Source organism: Pistacia vera, unplaced genomic scaffold, assembly GCF_008641045.1.
Source record: "Pistacia vera cultivar Batoury unplaced genomic scaffold, PisVer_v2 Contig325, whole genome shotgun sequence".
Lineage (NCBI taxonomy): Eukaryota > Viridiplantae > Streptophyta > Magnoliopsida > Sapindales > Anacardiaceae > Pistacia > Pistacia vera.
Genome location: NW_022196141.1, coordinates 22079 through 35459, shown reverse-complemented (window position 1 = coordinate 35459; position 13381 = coordinate 22079). Strand labels below are relative to the sequence as shown.

Here is a 13381-nt window from a genome sequence, read left to right as displayed (position 1 = left end):
ACGAAAGAAGGGTAAAGTTGTCCCAAAATAGTAATATCACGCAGCTTTAAGTGTCATAATTCTGTCAAGTGTACTTCTAGAGTTCATTGAGAAACCAAGATCATGTGTATTTACAAATTTAACATTTCGTATACATCAGCAAACCGGCAGATTATTGAATTAGTAAACATTAATAAACATTCTTGGTATTGCATTTGAGAATTGTAGAATCAATCTATAGAAAAAGTGAAGTACCAGAGAGTGTTCTGTATTTCTGCCAACCATTCAATAGTATGCAACTCTCTACAATATCTCAAGACTATTTTCATCAGTACACCCAACACTATAAATCATTACCAGCAAGAGCAACACTAGCATTCTTTTCCCAAAAATTTCCCGAGTATCCCTCTTTTCTCCGAAACAACCAAACACGCACCCACTCCCTTTTTATACCCTCTAGCATGCATGGTTTCTGTAACTAACAATGAAATAATGCCAAAATTATTCTACTAGTTCTAAAAGAAAGTTCTAATCTTGCCAAGGATCACTCTCAGTTCTCACTTCTGACGGTTCAATAACTTGCGTCTCTGAGGATTCATTGGCACTTGTATCAGATTCTACTGCATTCTCTTCTGGCGCCTCTGCCTCATCATCCCCTTCTGATCTGCCCCATCTCCCTCCAAGGGCCATTGCCATTATCTCATAGATCTTGTTACCCAACTCAGCTGGGCTGTCAGGCTGCATAATTTAGAGAAAACAATGAGTTGACCTGAAGTCAATCAAAATTATGCACAAATGTAGAAGAAAAAGATCTCTGGTTTGTCCTTACAGTAAATCCACTAGAGATCAGTGCTGTATCATACAAAAGGTCAACAGCTCTCTTGGCATCACTGCTATCAGGGGCATTTTTACATGCAGCCTGCATATTCAGAAATCACAATATTATAAATCACATCACTGTACATTTTTCAGTCAGAAACAACTACAGTTTTCCAACCCAATGAGTTAACATAAAATCCCTAAAACCCTTTCCACCCCATTAACGGAAAAAGATGATATTTTCTAACTTTTCAAGTTGACAGCAGTACTTCCATATGTAATGGCTAGTTGGGTTGGAAGGATCTAATGCCCATTATATAATCGGTACTGATAGCAGAGAAATAACACAAATGTAAACATTTGTACTTCCAATTCAAACATCTAATATATCATCAAATAAAGATTTCAGAAGACTATATATAGAAAGAATTCCATCACTATTTACTAATTAGGAAGGTTTCTAATTAGGCTTTACAATGTTCATTGATTCTCTTCAAACCGGTTTCCCATTTCTTGTCATCTGTTAACTTCAAAAGGTAGTATCAAGCGATAAGCATATCAGTTATGAAGAGTGAAATCTATAAAAATAAAGCAGGTGTTATCTTACATTTAAATCTTTAACAATTGGATGATCTGGATTAATCTCCAGTATTCTCCTTCCCCTCATGAACTCCAAACTTGAAGTATCACCAAGAGCTTGCGCTTTCATCAACCTTCAAAAGGGGAATATATTATTAATAATACAATGGTTGACTTTCTATTGTTGGTACTACTGAAAAACCATTACTAACCTTTCCATATTAGCAGACCATCCAAACTTGCCAGAAACAAGCACACAGGGAGATGAGCTTAGACGCTTTGAAACTTGGACCTTGGCCACCTTATCACCAAGTTGTTGCTTTATCCAATCACAAAGAAGATTATATTCTTGTTTAGATTCCCTTTCTTTCACCTCATCCTCATCACCTGGTATATCACATGGTCCAATGAGAGAAAATGGACACCAAAAGCCCCAAGAAAAAAAAAAACATGAAAAAAAAAAAAAACTGCAAATAAATGATCAGAAGGGTGGGAAAAGATAACTAACCAAGCTCTAAATCTTCCTTGCTGATATCAACAAATTTCTTTTCCTTGTAGGTCTGCAGGTTCTGGATGGCAACTTCATCAATAGGCTCAATCAAATAAAGAACCTAAACCAAAATGACCGTACTTCATCAATCCAAAAAAAAAAAACTGATAGAGAGATAATGTGAAAATGTCATAACTTGTAAGAATCCACAATAAAGACATGGAATCAATTTCCAGAGAACAAATATTGAAACATCTACTACATCTAACATTAACTATCAGCACACAAGCAGAAGAAAAGTAACCATAACTTAGATTATTGACTAGCAAATAAATACTTTTAACTATAAAAAATAAATAAATAAAAGACAGATGCAAAGACCTTATTTTAGCTCTACATCTTTATTCCTCCCTTTAGTTAGTTAGTATTCACCATGCAGATCACAAGGAGACAATAAAGTTATTCAGCATTCAATCTTCAGTAATTTTCAATTACTAAATCAAACAAAATTTATTCAACACCGGCCTATGATATAACGAGAGTTATTATGCTCATATAGTACCAGTAAAATCCACATTAAGTAAATACCTCAATATCTTTCTGAACTAACTTCTCCAAAAATGGAGCACTCTTAGCACTTTTCAAACTGTCTGTTGCCAAGTAAAAGATCGCATTTTGTTTCTCACCCATGTTTTCAACATATTCATCTAAGCTTGTCAGTTCCTCCTCATTCTTTGATGTGTAAAACCTTAGCAGAGGTGCTATGCGCTTGTGATTACCAGAATCTTCAACACATCCTAATTTTACAAATCTGCCAAAGTTCTCCCAGAATTTTTTGTAATCCTGAAATCAGTTTGACAATATTTCTCTGATTAAATAATTTAGGTGAAAAAAAAAAAAAAAAAAAAAGAGCAAATGCACATCTTAGTCGCCACCAACCTCTTTGTTTTCACTTTCAGAGATGTCTTGAATCATGTCAAATGTTTTCCTCACCAGTCTCTTTCTCATAATTCTTACCTGTATGTCGAAAAAATAAGGAAATGAATAACAAACAAAAAGAAATATATTTGTTCCTGAATAAGCAAGACAGCATTGCTTACGAATGCAAAATTTAAGACTAGAAGCTCTTCATTACTTTAAGCAAAATTGTGTAAAGTACAACAAAAAAAAAAAAAGTGGGAAACTTGTCTTACAATTCTACTTTCTTGAAGGATCTCTCGAGAAACATTAAGAGGAAGATCATCTGAGTCTACCACACCCTTCACAAAGCTCAAGTATCGTGGAAACTACAAATCAAACATCAAATAAGTTATCCCTATCATGAAATCAGAATATAATGTGTGCATGCATTGAGATGTCCCACTAAATTCAACTCTCCATTCTAATTCTTACTCTAAAATAAAAAGGGGAGTAGCTATCTTTTGAATCATAGTTTTAAGATAAGAGTCATTCACATGTGTGGATATGAATACATAAACCAAAAACAAGTTTCAGAGCTAGTTAGGTCTGCCTATATTTTAGCCAAAACATAAGGGAGGACAATGATTGTCCAATCTCATGTAAAAAGCAATACTGATTTTAATTAAATAGTAATATATAAATTCCATTTCCATTAAAGATACAAATTCTCTTTCAGATAATGCCCTAGTAGGAAAAACAAGCATTCTTGAACATAAACCTCATTAATCAAAAAACAGAGTTTACTTAGAGAATTTCTCGTTATTTTGCAAAACTTACCAGCTCTCCATCAAAATCATCTGAGATAAATACACGCTTGACATACAATCGGATGTTCTTTGTTTTTGGATTCATCACATCCTCATTGTTTAGAGGCCCCATTCCAGGAACATAAAGAACACTCCTGAACTCCACCTCACCCTGCACGGCTTCCAAAGTATAGTTAATCTCCTAACCAAATAAGCATCCAAGTTAACATGACTGAGGTTTCCAGTACCTCTGTGGTGAAGTGAGTGTATGCAAGTGGATCCAAAAATTCATTGAAAGTCTTCTTGTAGAATTCGTGGTACTCCTCTTTCTCAACTTCCTTTTGATTACGCAGCTATAACAAAGAGAAAACAGACATAAGACATAAGCCCACTTGTCCAGTAAAAACTCTTATAAAAAGAAGACTTAAAGAAATGCTAGCCAGTTAAATACTCTTATAACAAACAAAAATCAATACTATATATTTTAAATTCACACAACAGTTACATATTACACTCACCCATATGGGCTTTGTTTCATTGGCTAGTTCCCAATCCCAGTACTTCTCAGTTTTTGTTGTTTTCTTCTTTTTCTTTTCACCCTGGAAAAGAACGCATAAACCCAGTAAAAAACTACACTTGCCAAGAAAATGTTAGAGCAACAAACGCCGTCAGGACTAGACAAGTTGCTTACCTCTGGTTGTTCTTCCCCTTCTTTGGGTTCTTCCTCCTCTTCCACCTACCCAAAGTTTCAATTTAACAAGAATGAATAGAAAACTCTTGTTTGCGCAGATAAAACAAGTTCAGAAACTAAATAAGAGACTTCAGAGTTAAAACGGTTACCCCATATGTTATATTAACAGATCAAGAATAGATGCATTCTTACAAAGTAAAATATACCACTTAGTAAAAATGCCTGTATTGACTCTATGCATTTATGTGTCTAATAGCTAGCAGATTTCAACAAGACATCAAGGCAGGCTACATTTGGACAACCACTACGACAAAAAGAAAAAGAAGAAGAAAGAAAGGAAACAAAGAGTGAAACAACCATTATGTCCTTACTCTACAACATGCATTTAAGTCAACACAAAACCAACCATCTGTACAACTACAATTCTTCTAGAAAAGGACCTTAGACAGAGGAAATAATAGTACTACAACAAAGAGCATAAATGTCCTCACCTCAATGGTACGTGATTTTTCTTGCCATGTATAAATAGGGAAAGAAACGAATTGCGAATAATTCTTCACCAAACCCTGAATCCTTGCTGGATCCGAGAATTCATACTTATCATCCTCCTACAAGCAAATAACAAATTATTAGGCTGTCTTTGGTGTTCCTAAAATGCTAAATTCAAGCCCCACAACATTTTTTTTTTAATTATTTTTTGTATATGCAATGATAGAGAAAATAGAAATTAAAAGAATGACAAAAGAAGTAGACTTCACGAAAAATTGAAAGGCTATCCTTCATTTTTTTTTAAATAATAAGCAACACAGTCCTACAATAAGAAGCAACTATAACATCAGCAAGCAATCTCCATTAGGAGAAAGTTAAGTAAAATTAGCGCAATGATAACAATTATAGTTATAAGCATCAGATCAAACTCTTGATTTCTCATAGTCATTTATTAAAAAAAAAAAAAAAAGGGTTTTCTTCACATAATCCAGAAATAATATAATGAGGGAACAAAGAAAAAGGCTAGAATACCCTTAAAAAAAGTGTGATTTGCGTTCCACGGGATAAGAACTTCTCGGTATCAGTTTCTTCCTTAATCACGTAAGAGCTACTGTCAGCTACTGATTCCCAAACATACTGCTTATCTGACCGTGGGCTCTTGGTTGACACAACAACCTAGTCACATATAACATATAATCAAGCTCACTGACCAACTTACCACAAAAAGGATGAAAAGCAGAATTTAAATTAAATTTCAAAATAACAAAATGTTAGACTTTATCAGTAAGCTGAAACAGCATATGGTACCTTCTCAGCAACAAGAAAAGCAGAATAGAATCCAACACCAAATTGACCTATCAAACCATTGTCTGCCCCCAAATCCTTATTCTCCTACAGTCATGGAGCATAGAAGTCAGCTTTAAAGAGCACTTAATGAGATCCACAAAGAAACTTGCAGATGTAAACAATAAACAAATACCTTAAGAGCCTTTAGGAACTTTGAAGTACCACTCTGAGCAATAGTTCCAAGACAGTCAATGAGCTCTTCTTTTGTCATTCCAATACCAGTATCTCTGCAAACTCAGTGCAACTAACTTTTAGTACTCCACTGGTTTTTCAAGAAAAAAAGTGAAAAAGAACAAGAGAAAAGCTTACGTAATAGTGATGGTCCCATTGTCTGGATCAGGTTTGATGCGTATTTCTAGGTCACCAGCGTCTCCAAGTAGAGAGGGCTCAGTAACACTTAAAAATCTCAACTTATCTAAAGCATCACTTGCATTGCTGGAACACAAAATAGAAGAAATAAGTAAGCTTATAAACTAGGCTGAAGCTCAACCCCTTTCAGAATGCAAGGTTCACAACCATACGTTCACATACAAAAGATGCCGTCAGGGATGATGAGCAAGAGATGACACTTAATGAAAGATATTCTTCTTCCTTGACACTAAAACCCCAAAAACTTTGAAGTTCTTAATCTCAAATGAGATTGCAACTCACAGCATCAGAATCCAAATTAACTATAAATTCAATCTGTGATAGTAGGATTACACAACGAATAGTAAATCATATTATTAATTAGAAGTGCATTTCCTCACCTTACAAGCTCTCGCAGGAACACTTCCTTGTGGCTGTATAAACTATGAACTATCAAATCCAAGAGACGACTTACCTACAATCATCTCAAATGTCATTTCTCCAGAAAACAAAAGAGAAAAATGATAAATTTATGATAACTTCAAACATTAAACAAAAAAAAAGCTCCCAACTTCAATTTATTTTATAAATGAACCAATCAATCAAAATTCCGTCCAACTGGGTACACCACGAACTTTAAAATAACACCCGAATAAAACATATTATATAACCTTGAAAGAAAATATCTCCAAAAGTAAACAAGCCTTGATAAAATAAAAATCGAATAAATATCAAAAAACAAAGAGAGACCCACCTCGGCTTGGTACTCAAACTTCTCACCAGAAGCGTCGGCGGCCTCCTTCTCGGCAACAGCAGCCTCACAGCGGACGAGGGGGCGATTGTTCCTCTTCTGAAGATTGCAGTTCAAAGCAGAACAAGAAAAGCCCTTTGTGAGACCATTTTGTGGGAATAAAGAGCTTCTGAGATTTAAGTGCTTGTTATGGGGGTGCTTAAAAGAAAAGGGGAGTGAAACTAGCGAGGCAGTGGCTAAGCTTCTGCTTAGAACCGGAGCCATCAAGGGCTAAACTTGATAGAAAGGAGTTTGAAGAGAAAGAAAGAAGATAGGACTGAAAGTTGGAACTTGGAAGTGAGTTAAAACCCTATGAAGGGGTTTAAGGGAAAGAAAAGAATAGAGTAGATGGTTCTAGAAAGAATGAAACAAAGCTTGTGGGTGGTATTTTGGAGCTATGTTCGTGGAATTCTAAGGCCTAGATTCTGCCATTTCAGCATCAAACAATGTCCTCCGTTTTTGTGTTTTTATTTTTAATTTTAATTTTCAGAATATATATATATATATATATATATCTTTCAAGATTCATAACCAAATTTTTGGTATAACTTTTGACCTCTGATGTTGAAATAGAATATAGATGTACAGTATATTGTATTTTAAATTGATGATTTACTTCATCAATCCTATGGAATTATGTTCCATGCACTTAACTGGACGGCTTAAAGTTAGTAAATAAGTGGATGAGAAATACAAACCAAGTTCAATTCCACAAGTTTGGAACCTGTTGAGTGGTTCTTCTTCTCAAGTCAAGTTTACAATGATGGGTTGAGAGCAAATATGAGTTTGTCCNGTGAGACCATTTTGTGGGAATAAAGAGCTTCTGAGATTTAAGTGCTTGTTATGGGGGTGCTTAAAAGAAAAGGGGAGTGAAACTAGCGAGGCAGTGGCTAAGCTTCTGCTTAGAACCGGAGCCATCAAGGGCTAAACTTGATAGAAAGGAGTTTGAAGAGAAAGAAAGAAGATAGGAGTGAAAGTTGGAACTTGGAAGTGAGTTAAAACCCTATGAAGGGGTTTAAGGGAAAAGAAAAGAATAGAGTAGATGGTTCTAGAAAGAATGAAACAAAGCTTGTGGGTGGTATTTTGGAGCTATGTTCGTGGAATTCTAAGGCCTAGATTCTGCCATTTCAGCATCAAACAATGTCCTCCGTTTTTGTGTTTTTATTTTTAATTTTAATTTTCAGAATATATATATATATCTTTCAAGATTCATAACCAAATTTTTGGTATAACTTTTGACCTCTGATGTTGAAATAGAATATAGATGTACAGTATATTGTATTTTAAATTGATGATTTACTTCATCAATCCTATGGAATTATGTTCCATGCACTTAACTGGATGGCTTAAAGTTAGTAAATAAGTGGATGAGAAATACAAACCAAGTTTAATTCCACAAGTTTGGAACCTGTTGAGTGTTTCTTCTTCTCAAGTCAAGCTTACAATGATGGGTTGAGAGCAAATATGAGTTTGTCCATTTCTCTAATTTGCTTTTACGCCCCTCCATTCTTAGCGCGCGCGCGCACACACACACATATATATATATATATATATATATATAAGCATTTAATCAAAGCAGTAAGGATAAAGCAAACAACATTTGGAATAGCATTACATAATTGAATAAGTAGCCACTCAACTGACAGTAAAGCTAGAAGAAGTTTTCACCAACTAATTTTAGAAGGTGAAAAGGTCTTCAAGATAGAGTGACATAACTTCTATCTTCAAGAATTACAAATCTTTCCGCCAGTATTCTAAGTGGAATTTATGAAAATAAATTAATAAATAAATAAGCTAATATCCAAACTTTACAATAGCTTATATGATAAAACAACTGCTCTTTCAGCTTCGATGGTGCTGCAATTATTTGTACTTTCCCTCAAAGAAAACACTGTTCCTTTCCATTGACTAGATAATCAATCCGCAAAACCCAAAGCAACATTCCAGAGAAAAACTGTAATGGATTCAATTACATTTCAAACAAATTTTACTAGTACAGAAATTTACAAGCCTGTAAGTATTGAACTTTCTTAACTACCTCAAACCTCTGCAGCTGTCTGCCTTAAGCAATCAACATTACATAATCCAACTGATCTCACCATATCTCCAAACCTGCAATCGACAAATCAAGAAATCAGCTATACTGTTTAACTATAAGCACAATTGAAAAGGAGTATCAGATAGTTCAAAACAAACCGGTCAAAGCTATTTCTAGCTCTTTCTGGGTGGTCTAAGCTGTTCCTTGCCTTTCCTGAACGATCCACGCTTCTTCTTGACAACTTTTCTTTCTTGTCAGTACTAGCTCTTGATTTCTCTTTACTATCAGTGCTTAGCCGAGATTTTTCTCTCTGTCCAGTGCTAGGCCTACCCTTTTCTCTATGGTCTGTGCTCGGCCTTGACTTCTCCGTTTTCTGGTCTGTAGAGTTCTGTGGCTGATCTGGTTGATCTTCTGTCTTTTCAGATACATTTCGAAGGCGGGGTAATTTCTCAATAGCTGATATAAAGTTCCTGAGATGTCTTAAATACTCAGGGAAGAGCTCCAAATTGCAGTGGTTTCCTCCCTTGAGCCACAATGGTTCATATTTCTCTTTACACAGCTCCCATAGCTGCTTACCATGGGAAAAGTCCACAACTTCATCCTCAGTTCCCTGCCAACACCAAAAACAAAGTCAAATGGGGCACTCACAGAAGGCATTCAAGTCGGTATCAGATTAATGTTATACAAATTGATGAATGGAAAATACATCATAATAAACACAGAAACGTTTTGATTTTTCGGCTGCAGTACTAGTAATTTTCTGATTTTAAAGGTCTCAAGTCTCTGTTTTGACTGAACTGTCTGCCATCTGATAATTTTATCTAAGCCGGATAAAATTTTAACTATTGCATTAACTAATAAAAGCCACAAACATTCAATCTGATTACATCATTGGAAAATTATACCCCTTCACAACAATGAAGCAACCCCACTTTTAATTCAGCCTCATTAATCATAAGTGAACTTGGTATAGCTCCAGGAAACTGGTCACTAATCAGGCTATATATGATGCATCTAACAAGCCAGTTTATCCTCCATTGTAAAATATGCACGATTCAGGCATGAAATTAAGGGATTGAAGGACAAATGAACTCACATGAATTACCAGAACTGGGCAGTCGACCAGAGGAATTTTATCAATGTTCTGAAATTAAAAACAACGAGGTTAAGTATCAACTAGTAACAAACACAATTTCACAACTTAAATCATCAAATGTTAAGCTACATATGGTCCAAACAAAGCATAATACAGAAGATAATTAAACCTTGTAAATGTCAAACCAGAATGTTCTCTTCACAGGATACATAACACGAAGGCCAGACAAGATTGGACTATGAAGAATGACAGCCCTGAGTCGAGGCAAATGTGTAGCCAATTCCAGAGCAGGTCCACTTCCAACTGACTGTCCATACAATATTATATCTTCCTCCTTAACTCCATAACTCTCCTCAAGACTTTTATAGGCCGCCTCTATGTCTGCATATGTATCCTGCTCACTTGGCTAATTGCCACACATAAATCAGCATTTCTTTTTTGGCTAAAACCCAAATCAACAGTACTATTTTCCCAAAACATCACAATTTTACATGTAAAAGAGAGAGTTTTATATTTCTTTCTCCTTTGACTTTTACATATTTTTCCGGCAGTGACACGTGCTAAAGTGTGTTTGGCCTCATATGTTGCAGTAAACATTAGAAGTTCCAAGACAGAAAAGACAGGAATATACCTTTCCAGAAGACTGTCCATACCCAGAATAATCGTACCTGAATTAGCACAAAAAATCACACCCATCTTCTCATTAATAGTTGATCAAATAAATAATAATATAAAAATGATAAAAACCTAACTGCATCAAATACATGAAAGTATTCCTTAACATGTGTTTAACATGGTTCTAATAGATGAAGTTTTGAGAGCAAAAAGAAAAAGAAGAAGTTTACAAAAACTAACCCCATGAGGCTAACGTTAAGATGAACACTGAGCTCGCTGAAAATGTGAAACATCTGACCAAGATCAGCAGCATTTCCATGAGAATACAACACAGTGAGTGAAGCCGATGGGTTCTTCACGTACAAAGCAATAATCTCGTTTCCTTTTTTGGTGTTCAATTTCAAAACATCCACGTCGTCTCTCTGGTGGACATCTGAGATCCTGAGTTTCCCAGTTGCTTCATCGACAATTATGGAATACGACGGAGGGTTTGGCGGGAAGAAGGCGAACTTCGCCGCCATAGAGGATGTTGCAGTACCCATTTGGATTGACGAAACCACTAAAAACACAAGATTAGAATCAGTTTTAGGTGTGAAAAGTTGATAATAAGAATTGCATGGTAAAGTAGTAAAGTTTTAAACTATAATTTAAGGGTTTGATTAAGTGTTTTTTTGTTTCTCTGGCGTGTAGAAAGAGAAAACAAAGAGGTTAAGGTTTGAGTTAAAATTTTATAGAATATGGGGTTTGGTGGTTTGTGTTTGTTTCTTGAGAAAATGAATGGAGGCGCTATGATTTTTGGCAGAAGAGAAAGACAGAACATGGAAAGGACAAAGTAAGCTAGAAGAAAGAATTTTTGTCGGTTATTTACCTTATAAGAGTGATTAGCGGCTTCCAAATGCGTTAATTAAAAGTTATAAAAGCTGATAAATTAAATTAAAATATTATGAATACACGTGTAAAAGTTTTGGAATTACAATGTTGAATTTTTGAAATTCAATTTAGAGAAGAGGCATAAGCCATTCATTCATATAATATCTAGTGGGGGCAGTAGTCTGGAAAATGAAATCATGGGTTGGCCATCTTGTTCAAATAATGCATGGCAATAAATGTTTAATGTTTATATCTTTTTTTACCTAAGCATACTCTTCCATAAATAGGAATTTTCTTCAATTACCATTCTACAAAATACATTATGGAATTTTTTTTTTCTATAATCGAGGTGTCTGAGTCAGTTTATGTGTATCTCAACTAATCTTCGAAGTCCATTGAACACCTTACAAACTCAAATGATCAGATAAATCATAATGTTATTGTGATATATAACCCTAAAGTTTGAATCGAGAAACTCAAAGATATGAGTAAACCTCTTTGATCACCAGACTGACCTGGATTTAAGATACGTATATATATATTCATATGATATCCCAAATGATTTTAATATGAAATTCTACTTCTAATTTATATACGATAGAATGAAAAAACAAATAAAGTGTATCAAATGAGTTGACTAATCATTTTATGTAACATTAAGATAGGGTCTTGACTGACATATCTTTACCAATCAATCTATAATTTCGAGTTTTCGAAGGGTAAAACTTGACTTTGCCCATAATTGCTTTTCTACGAAATTATATCTTCTTATAGTATAAAATAACTGAATTAACTCATAAAAAAATGCCACATCCATCCACCAGTCTTATTAGGAAAATATATTCAGATTCCCAAATATTACTAGGATATTTGCATGTCATTTCATCAATCCTTTTTTATTATCCGTAGATTTTATTTTCTTTATTGGACGTTTTAGTGTCTTTTTTTTTTCTTTAGATAATCGGGGATATCTGGGTCAGCTTGTACGTATCTCAATTAATCCCTTAAAGTAATCAAGGATATCCGGATCCCTCGGGGCAGGGGTGGATCCAACCCCTTTGAGAGTAGGCCTAGACCTATCTTCATATTTTTTTTTTTTTAAATTATTAATATATAGACCCACAAAAAATTGATATTAATATATATACCCAGACTCACCCTCAGATTTAAAAAAAATGAAAACTATTATACATATATCTAGGTCCACGAAAAACTTGTTATTAATATATACATTCCAAGCCCACATTATATTAAAAGTTTAAAATTTCTCAACTCTTTTTCTTCACCAGCTTTTTATGATTTTATCTTCTAAATTATTTACTCTCTCATTCTCTTTCTCATTCTATTCGCTCTTAAAACTTTTGAAGACTGAAATTGTTGAAGCTTTCACTACTTAAGGTATCACAATTAGTTTCGTTTTCTATTTTATTAGTTTTAGATATGTGTATTGCTTATTTGAATTTAGTTTATTTTAGGGTTGAGTTATGCTTTTTTTTTCGGAGGTATTTTATTCTAATTTGAGGGAAAAAAACATGGATTTTGTGAGTATATTTTGTGTTTTATGTCTAAGAATGAACATATTTTCCCAAATTAAAACCTTAAATATATTTTAAAGAACATTATTCTTCACCCTCACCCACCACTTTCCTACATTTCAAACGTCATCGTTCAGCTGCTCAAAATTATTAAAAAAATTTGAGTTACTATCTATGTTTATACCAAGAAAATTCCCCATTTTTTAATTAATTCATATTAAAAGTCAATGCAATGTTGACTTAATTTAAGTTTTAGTTGACTTTAGCTTAAATTAGGTCTGATCAAAGTTATGAAAATTTATATTATAATCTTTGGATGCCAAAAATAAAAAAAATTAAAAGAAGTTTTGCTGAAGGTTTACTCAACACATTTACTCAAATTTTTGCTTCTCATAGATTTATTCAAACAAGAAACAGTGGCAGATCCAGCCACTTTTTGGCCCACCCTAAAAAAAAAAATTAATGGACAAAAATAGTAATGTATAATAAA

General features: G+C 34.2%; 2 protein-coding genes across 5 annotated transcripts; both read right to left on the bottom strand.

The window, feature by feature from the left end:
• Positions 1–241: 241 nt before the first annotated feature.
• LOC116137433 (heat shock protein 90-5, chloroplastic) lies at positions 242–7745 on the bottom strand. 2 transcript variants are annotated; one of them, XM_031423118.1, is made up of 20 exons: positions 7538–7745; positions 6702–6844; positions 6349–6422; positions 5909–6034; positions 5733–5826; positions 5561–5644; positions 5285–5428; positions 4756–4872; positions 4265–4309; positions 4092–4172; positions 3822–3926; positions 3605–3745; positions 3061–3153; positions 2807–2884; positions 2456–2710; positions 1886–1988; positions 1590–1764; positions 1406–1511; positions 809–898; positions 242–717 (listed from the first exon to the last, which is right to left on the bottom strand). In XM_031423118.1, the coding sequence occupies exons 1-20, from the start codon at positions 7653–7655 to the stop codon at positions 508–510; spliced, it is 2382 nt and encodes a 793-aa protein (XP_031278978.1). In that variant the 5' UTR covers positions 7656–7745; the 3' UTR covers positions 242–507. The 2 variants fall into 2 exon arrangements, with proteins under 2 accessions (XP_031278978.1, XP_031278977.1); XM_031423117.1 differs by lacking the exon at positions 7538–7745 and having other exon boundaries at positions 6702–7007.
• A 591-nt stretch (positions 7746–8336) lies between these two features.
• Positions 8337–11349, bottom strand: LOC116137447 (alpha/beta hydrolase domain-containing protein 17B-like). 3 transcript variants are annotated; one of them, XM_031423134.1, is made up of 7 exons: positions 10727–11349; positions 10503–10539; positions 10041–10277; positions 9872–9919; positions 8934–9385; positions 8776–8849; positions 8337–8691 (listed from the first exon to the last, which is right to left on the bottom strand). In XM_031423134.1, the coding sequence occupies exons 1-6, from the start codon at positions 11026–11028 to the stop codon at positions 8777–8779; spliced, it is 1149 nt and encodes a 382-aa protein (XP_031278994.1). In that variant the 5' UTR covers positions 11029–11349; the 3' UTR covers positions 8337–8691; position 8776. The 3 variants fall into 3 exon arrangements, with proteins under 3 accessions (XP_031278994.1, XP_031278993.1, XP_031278995.1); XM_031423133.1 differs by having other exon boundaries at positions 8337–8849; XM_031423135.1 differs by having other exon boundaries at positions 8337–8849; positions 10041–10265.
• Between the last annotated feature and the right edge of the window lie 2032 nt (positions 11350–13381).

Bases quoted from the DNA above. Each gene is read 5' to 3' on its own strand.
- LOC116137433 (XM_031423118.1), bottom strand. From the start codon at position 7,655: ATGGCTCCGGTTCTAAGCAGAAGCTTAGCCACTGCCTCGCTAGTTTCA. The intron at 6,423-6,701 runs GTGGGTCTCTCT...AGATGATTGTAG, and splicing joins AGTTTGAGTACCAAGCCGAG to GTAAGTCGTCTCTTGGATTT. The intron at 4,173-4,264 runs GTAAGCAACTTG...GTTCTTTTCCAG, and splicing joins AAGGGGAAGAACAACCAGAG to GGTGAAAAGAAAAAGAAGAA.
- LOC116137447 (XM_031423133.1), bottom strand. From the start codon at position 11,028: ATGGGTACTGCAACATCCTCTATGGCGGCGAAGTTCGCCTTCTTCCCG. The intron at 10,540-10,726 runs GTTAGTTTTTGT...GTGCTAATTCAG, and splicing joins CTTAACGTTAGCCTCATGGG to GTACGATTATTCTGGGTATG. The intron at 8,850-8,933 runs GTTTGTTTTGAA...TGTCGATTGCAG, and splicing joins GCTAGAAATAGCTTTGACCG to GTTTGGAGATATGGTGAGAT.